Source organism: Drosophila persimilis, unplaced genomic scaffold, assembly GCF_003286085.1.
Source record: "Drosophila persimilis strain 14011-0111.01,24,50 unplaced genomic scaffold, DperRS2 tig00000766-arrow-arrow-pilon, whole genome shotgun sequence".
In the NCBI taxonomy this organism is placed as follows: Eukaryota; Metazoa; Arthropoda; class Insecta; order Diptera; family Drosophilidae; genus Drosophila; species Drosophila persimilis.
The window spans coordinates 892,668-900,843 of record NW_020825350.1 but is presented as its reverse complement, the minus strand read 5'-3'; the positions used below and the strand labels follow the sequence as shown (position 1 = coordinate 900,843).

Below are 8,176 nucleotides of genomic sequence, written 5' to 3'. Positions count from 1 at the left end.
TGATGATGCCTCAGGATGAGCACTGTCCCATACTGGCTGTAGGGGCGGCCAGAGAGGCAGCGGAAGATGCGTGGCATTGAGCAATCAGCAAAAGTGCGAGTGAGTGAGTCTTCGACTGCGACAGAGGGCAAAGTACAGACAGTGGCGTGATTCCTATGATTCTCTCTTTCTTTTTTTTTTACTGTTATTATGTGTGTGAAATATTCCGAGCTCTGCTCTCGCACTGTCTTTCTCATCTTGTTGGGGAGAGGAAGCGTGTCTGCGTCAATTTCCCATTCTCCCTCTCACTTATTAGGAAGCGCCGAGAGCCGACGAAACCTTGGATCAGTTATGGATCCGTCTGGCTCGGTTTGCCCAAGGGTGAAGTCGCCCAAATAAGAATGTTTCTTAACGAGTGTTTTCACTGGATTATGGATTAGATATTTGTTATGCTTCGTTTAAACGGCCAAAATAAGTGTGATTTTAGTATTTTACATATAACTACATACGTAGTACGTACATATGAACGTATGTATATATTTTAGGATATTTCAAATTTAAAGACACAGTAAATTGTAAAATAGAGATTTTCCAAAAATAGTTAAATTTTTTTTATCAAAGATTGGGCTTTCCTTGGGATTACATCTTTAATCTTATAATTAAACATTTGTATTTATAATAATTATACATATTTTTATCATTTATTTTTCTTTATTCATATTTTGGTGTCAGAGCAGCGAGCTTTCACATTCTTTAAGCCTAGAACGCAGAATTGAGAATCAATACAAATTTTATTTAGTATATACATATGTACATATGAGACACACATACAACTATCATAGCAAAGCATTTTCAGAGCAAGCAGCCAGCAGCTAGCAGTTTTGGCACCTAAAGTGAAATAGATGGCAGCATTTACTTGCACACATTTGCTCTTTGTACCAGATAAGAGAGGGGAGGGATTCTTGAAACGGGATAATCACAGAAAATATAAATATAAAACAACAAAACTTGCGAAATCAAATTGAAGCACAGTTGACCCCGATAGAGATTGTCGACCACTGATAAATCGGGTGGCGTCTTAGTCTGGCCTGGCGAGGGCTGTGTCGGGCGGGGGTAGTGGTGCGGCAGAGGCAGAGCCAGAGCTTACACGATCGCAGTGACCGTCATTCTCCTCCCCTTTCCCAGAGTCCAATATTTGTGGAACCTTGATTCCATCGGCGTCAACGTTATCAATAGAATGTCGTGTCCGAGGCAGCGGTGGCGGCGGCGGCAGCGGAGCTACAGAGCTGCAGTGCATCATCAGCAGGCCTAGATCAAAGTGCGGCTGCTCGCATAACGTCAGCGACTGGCTGAGGCGCCGCCCGATCATTCGGACGACTTGCCTTGCCAGCGGCGGAGCGAGTCTAGCGGCAGCGGTGATCAGGGCGGAGGGCAGGCAGAATAGCTGAATGCCCGACTGTGGATGTGAGAGCCACTGACCGAGCTCCTTGTTGGCCTGCTCCATGTAGCCGTAGCCGTCGATGGTGTCGCGCACCGCTTGCGGCAGGAGGTGCTCTTGGCACTGGTCCCACTTCTGCAGGCGTCCGATGAGATTGTTGCGGTTGAGGAAATATAGGGCGTCGTCGTAGCCCTGTTGGCAGAAGGAAGAGAGGAACTCGGCCCGGCCCGGTAGTACGATGCGCAACATACGCCGCAGATTGGGCCGCGAGATTCGGATGCAAGTATTGGCCCAGTTAATGTTCAGGTGGAACAGGTGCGAGCTGCGGTCCCGCGGACAGATGTCGCTCTCCCCGCAGAAGGGACTCACCGTAACCGTGTCCTCGTCCAGCAGCGGCAGGTTGTCCGAGAAGGCGCCGTCCATGTAGCGGACGCCCCGCACCTGCGGCGGTATCAGTCCAGAGAGGCCCGGAATAAAGCAGGAGCAGAGCAGGGCCTGCAGTAGCTCCTGGCGCGACCCGAACTCTGACATCACCACATTGCACCGGTCCCGCACACGCGTCAGTGAGATGCGCAGCCGCCCGCTCACCCTCCGGTGCGCGTCTTCGGGCAGTTCACGCTGCATCCCCTCAAGTAGGCATCTCTGCAGGTTGAACCACGGGCTAAACGGGCCCAGCGGGTGTCGACGCGCTTCGCCCACCACCCGCAGGAAGTCGGCGGCCATTGTCTCAATGGGCAGGTCGCAGAGCAGGCAGCAGGCGGCTAGGGCCCCGGCCGAGGCACCCCCAATCCGCTCCAGGAGCAGTTGGGGGGCGTGCTTCTTGAGGCACACGGCCACGCCCACGTGGTAGATGCCCAAGAAGCCGCAGCCGGCGAACGATAGATTCATCCTCCGCTCCATAAGTGTCACAAACCACGTGGTGCTGCCTGTGAATTTTCCGATATCATTTGGTTTCTTACTCTTTTCTTTTCTGTTGACTTTGCGCTTTTTGGTTTTTCTCTTTTGCTTTTGAATTTGGCCCTTGGCTAATGTGACCGTTCTTGGACAAAAACCGGTTCAATGCATTAAATACCAATTAATGTAAATAATAATAATAATTAATGTAACAATTGGCAAATTGGAGCAATCAGTGGGATGGGATTATCGCCACGTTATGGGGAGAGGAGCTTTGCTGTCTGTCACAGGGTGATGCGGTGAGCTCAGCAAGAAATGAAAAGACTGCTTTTAATACCGTTTCAGACGGCTCGTTTCGATGTCAGCTACTTAATTACACGCAACATACATGCATACATACATATGACATGCATGCTTACATGTATGTATATGATACGGTCATAGAAACGGAAAAACGGACGTCGTTAAATAAAACAAAAGCGCCGCCCATTGACCGCAACAAGTACTACCGATTTGCTGGTTGAGTTGGCCGGCCATTTTTAGTTTTTACTTTTTCGTTTGATCCTGGCATGAAAATTATAACTATGGAGCAATATCTAAGTCGGCGCGAGCGTGGCTTCCAATCGTGGGGAGATGAGAACTTCATAATGCGTCGCATATACACAAGCATAAACATGTTTAACAGCTATCATACCAACCAGGAATCCGGCGAGCCTGTACGCGTCGGTGGAGCCATTTTTAATCTGGAATTCAATGCCGATGGAAATGTAATGGTGGCCGCCACCGAGCGGAAGTCCGTGTTGGTGTTCGATGCCATCACACAGAAGGAAATTTTCAAGGTACCCGATGCCCACACCGACTGCGTCAATTGCATCAAGTTCGTCGACGCGCGCATCTTTGCTACGGGCTCTGACGATTTAACCGTCGCAATGTGGGACCTGCGCAACATGCGCGAAAAGCTTCGTGTCTTGCATGGCCATTCCAATTGGGTGAAGAACATCGAGTACTCGCCCAAGGACAAGCTGCTAGTCACCTCCAGCTTCGATGGCAGCATCTTGACCTGGGACACCGCCTCGTACACGGAACAGGGCCTCATCTCAGAGCGCGTATTCCATGTCAGTGGCCTCTTGAGATGCCGCATCTCCCCGATGGGGGACAAACTGGTGCTGTGCACCAGCGGTGGATACATCATGGTCATCCATCGCCTGGACTTGACCACATTAAACGATGACCTCAGTGGCTTCAAACCTGGCGTCTATCGTCTCATGCAGGTGGTCGATCAGTACATACCAGTGGCGGCCAAATTCGATCATTTGTTCTCGAGGCGCCAGAAGAGGAACCGCGTGGAGCTGGTCACAGATTTTCCGGAGCGCAACGATGCCGATATGATACTGGCCCTGCAGATTCATCCGAACTCCCGCTGCATGCTGACGCGTGTGAGCTACGATGAGAATCGAGAGTGGACATGCATACACGACATTAACGAGGACGTGGCCAACATGAAAAAACGCCACCCATCCAGCACTTCCGGTCGTGCAGCCAGTGCCTCTGGCAGCGGCCAAGACGGGTCTTCGACGCCTCCGACACGCCGCATATCGAACTATAATACAACTAACGGCCGTGGTGGAGCCGCCGCACACGCACAGCATCTGCATGAACAACCCGAAAGCTTTCCGCGCGACATCTGGGCAGCCGAGTTAACCGTCCAACAGCGTGCCATACGCCCAACTGCATATAATTCAGTGCATGCCATTAGCAGTGAGGTCTTGCCATTGCGTCAGGCGATACCGGCAAGCCAACGCCATCGCCTAGCGCGTCGTCCCTTTGTGGACCCAGAACCGAAATCCAAAAAGCTCATGTACTATATTTCCGAGGCGAACGTCAAGCCTACCTACATCAAGGAGCCGGGCTTCTCCGTCGACGGTCGTATAATCTGCTCGCCCTACGACAATGGCGTGCGCCTCTTGGGCTACAGCGCCGACTGCAGCGACTATCCCATCTACACGACGTTCGAGAAGGGGAAGCAGAGCCCACGCCAAATGGTGGTACTGGCACACCTGAAAGAGCACCAGGATGCGGTGCTCTGTGCCAAGTTCAGTCCCCGGGAGCCCCTACTCGTCACGGGCTGCGCCAAAGGGGATGTGACCTGGTATCGACCCAATCTTTAGAATTGCCTTTTTTAATATGTTTTAGTTTTCCATAAACTTTGTAATTGGTTCTTTCTTTTATTTAATGTACAAGAACCGTAGTCGTTACCGTGACTAACCCCAAGAATCTCTTGTTTAGAAATACATAGAACACTGGTGGACCGATTGGACTTGGTTTTTCTTCCCGATAGACGACACTTATATGTGTGACCCTTCATGGAGTCGGTTTTCTGTTCTTCATCTGCTCATAAGAGAATGCTCTCAGCAAGGGTATATTTAGTTTAGCTATAAGAAAATTCTGTAGGCTTTACCTTAGCTATTGTCTTGTGAAGTTTTACAAATTCAGTTTTCATAGCAATCAGTTTCTCCTTTCGAAACGTTCTGTATCCAAAGCCATGTACCTTTGTGATGTACCTATCTTTGTCATACATGCATATCTAATACTTTGAAGATATTAAATGCCAATGTACCGATCCACGCTAACACCTATAATTCCAAGAACAGGAAGCAAAACAGTCGTCTATGGAAATCGTCTACCTGGCTCTCGTCTTCCAAGTGAACACCAGAGATTCGGAGCACCAAAGGATCAGCTGAAGATAAGCTGTCCCAAGTGTTCTGCGTTTAAGATCGAAATACCATCTTTCCTAGGCATTTAACAATCAAATCGAATTGAATAACTTTTATTTAATCGTTGTGAGTCAGGATTTAGCTCAATTTGCATACAACTTAACTACGAATATCTGAATAGATGCATATATATGTATGATGCATTCATGTGTAATAAATATGTAAGTTTGTGAGTAATCATTATCGGTTCTAAGTCCCATACCTACTCCTCTCAGGACTCTTGCCGCGAACACACCAGATCAATAGAACCTGCAACTACATTCGACTAACAATCAGTGGGGTTACAATTTGAATCGGGCTTAATGCTAGATTAGGTATTACATAAGTATACTAGGTATGTATTAAACAATATATGATTAATTATTGACCGTTCTAATGCTGTCAGAGTTGGGTGAATAGCACGCGAGCCAGTGTTCATATAGCCCCATATGTACTATATGCATAGTTTACATTTTATATATTCCATCTTATCACAGAGGCTCCAGCACATTTTCCTTTTCGGATCTCGGGTGTGGTGTTTGGTGTGTTTGGTTTCTTGGTGTTTGCAAGTGTGTCTGTTGATTGACTTTCAAATTATATTAATTATGATCCAAATCAAAGATATTTATCTTTTTGAATATACATGTTTAAAGAGCTAAGAATGGATAGTTGAGTTCAATGGGCACGGCGTTTCCTTCTCCTAGTCACCATCCTCACTTCTCCTTTTCCAGTTTTCGGGGTCTATAGCGTTTCCAGTGCTATAATACCAGTAGACATTCCTTTTTTCGCGGCATCCTTCATTGTCCTTTTTGGGTGTTAACATTTATATTTTTTTTTCTCGGCGTCTGTAGGTCCAGGTCCAGGGTCCCACATTACCTTTTTTAAGGGTTGGTCACCTGTGCAATGCCATTAATAGGTGTGGCTGCGGCAGGCTCGGACGTCGACTCCGGAGCGCTGGGAGTTGTCTTTCCCAAGATTTTGAAGAACTGATTGTAGGATATCAAGCGCAGTATCGACGATATAAGTGCAGTCAGCTCCGCCTCAAATTCCTTGAAGCCGGCGGGCGGAGGTGGAATGTGGTTGTCGGCGCGCAACGACACACGGACAAAGAGATAGAAGCGCTTGGCTGGGCAATACGAACAAAGGGAATGAAAGGGATAGAGGAGAAACTTCTCGAGAGGATTGAGCCACTAACTCACCCATGAGACTGCGCACTGGTGAGGTTTGTTGCTGAGCTGCATCAGCTGGCTCTTCAGGCTCGCCAAGGTAGCCTCGTCCATATCCGGCTGTTGCTCCTGCGACAGGGCGCTGTTCACCAGGCAGCGGATCTGCTCGTAGCAGCTCTCCAGAGCAGCGGCCACTTGGCTGTAAAAGTTGAAGGGAAAATGCTGCTGCAGCTTCGCGGAAATTTGAGTGAATGACTCACGTTTCATTTTTGACATCCTGCATAATGATTTCCAGCTGCTTGGCTAGCTTCGCACGGTTATTGGGACGCTGCGAAATAATTGGGGGGCTCTGGGCAATCGAGATGAGCGAGGCGCACAGGATCAGGCGCTGGGCCCGCCAGCTTATACCCGCAAAGCGCTCCTTGTCCTTGTCACATCAGAGCGATTACGCTGCAGCCAGTCCTCAGTGGCCGGGAAACCAACTGGGGATCCGACCAATGAAATAAATAAGAGATTTTATGGGACTGGTGTAAGAGTGGGAGTGCTTCCACGGACGATATACTAACCATTGCCATGGAATTCGTGCAGATACTTGCTGAGCTTCTCCTTCTCGTACTGCACCGAATTGGCGGAGATTTCCTTTCGGGCCAGCTCCAGCATGAAGTTGGCCATGTCCAGCTTCATCATCGCCATCAGCTCCAGAATGCTGCGGAAGGTGTCTACTACATCGTCCATCTTGCTTAGCTCGGCCACCGCCTCATCCCGGGCGGCACTGCACGATTGCGACAGAATGAGAATCACAAAATCGGCATAGGACTTGAAGTCGAGCACGCCCTGCTCCGCCTGCTGCCTGATGACGTCGGTGTCCAGCACCTCGTTGATTCGCACCAGCGTGCGCTCGTTGGGTGTGACCAGCTGGGGAATACACTCCTTGATCTCGGCAAGCAGGCGTATTGCCTGGTCGTACTGGGGCGGCTGGCGCTCCAGCTGCGTGCGCAATACATCCCAGTAGGCCTTGTGCACCATGGCCTTGACGCGCCCCTCAAAGCTGCAACGATTTGGGGGATTAGATGGGAACTGGTCGTACGTAAAGAGGGCAATCCCACTGCTCACCTGTGCGTTGGCGGTTCATACTGTTTCAGCTTGAATTCCGGATTCAGGGCAATCTCATGGGCCAGCTCCATGTTCCTTAGGTCCTTGAAAATCAGGACAGGCAGAATAGCTGAATGCCCGACTGTGGATGTGAGAGCCACTGACCGAGCTCCTTGTTGGCCTGCTCCATGTAGCCGTAGCCGTCGATGGTGTCGCGGACCGCTTGCGGCAGGAGGTGCTCTTGGCACTGGTACCACTTCTGCAGGCGTCCGATGAGATTGTTGCGGTTGAGGAAATATAGGGCGTCGTCATAGCCCTGTTGGCAGAAGGAAGAGAGGAACTCGGCCCGGCCCGGTAGTACGATTCGCAACATACGCCGCAGATTGGGCCGCGAGATTCGGATGCAAGTATTGGCCCAGTTAATGTTCAGGTGGAACAGGTGCGAGCAGCGGTCCCGCGGACAGATGTCGCTCTCCCCGCAGAAGGGACTCCCGCAGGAAGTCGGCGGCCATTGTCTCAATGGGCAGGTCGCAGAGCAGGCAGCAAGCGGCTAGGGCCCCGGCCGAGGCACCCCCAATCCGCTCCAGGAGCAGTTGGGGGGCGTGCTTCTTGGGGCACACGGCCACGCCCACGTGGTAGATGCCCAAGAAGCCGCAGCCGGCGAACGAAAGATTCATCCTCCGCTCCATAAGTGTCACAAACCACGTGGTGCTGCCTGTGAATTTTCCGATATCATTTGGTTTCTTACTCTTTTCTTTTCTGTTGACTTTGCGCTTTTTGGTTTTTCTCGTTTGCTTTTGAATTTGGCCCTTGGCTAATGTGACCGTTCTTGGACAAAAACCGGTTCAATTCAT

General features: G+C 49.9%; 2 protein-coding genes and 1 pseudogene across 2 annotated transcripts; 1 reads left to right on the top strand and 2 right to left on the bottom strand.

The window, feature by feature from the left end:
* Positions 1-751: 751 nt before the first annotated feature.
* LOC6600374 (1-acylglycerol-3-phosphate O-acyltransferase Pnpla3) lies at positions 752-2,525 on the bottom strand. Its single transcript, XM_002025426.2, has one exon. The coding sequence runs from the start codon at positions 2,315-2,317 to the stop codon at positions 1,058-1,060; it is 1,260 nt and encodes a 419-aa protein (XP_002025462.2). The 5' UTR covers positions 2,318-2,525; the 3' UTR covers positions 752-1,057.
* A 343-nt stretch (positions 2,526-2,868) lies between these two features.
* Positions 2,869-4,623, top strand: LOC6600375 (DDB1- and CUL4-associated factor 10 homolog). The gene has a single exon (XM_002025427.2). It carries the CDS (start codon positions 2,881-2,883, stop codon positions 4,477-4,479), a length of 1,599 nt encoding a protein of 532 aa, XP_002025463.2. The 5' UTR covers positions 2,869-2,880; the 3' UTR covers positions 4,480-4,623.
* A 1,023-nt stretch (positions 4,624-5,646) lies between these two features.
* Positions 5,647-7,999, bottom strand: LOC6600376 (annotated as a pseudogene).
* Between the last annotated feature and the right edge of the window lie 177 nt (positions 8,000-8,176).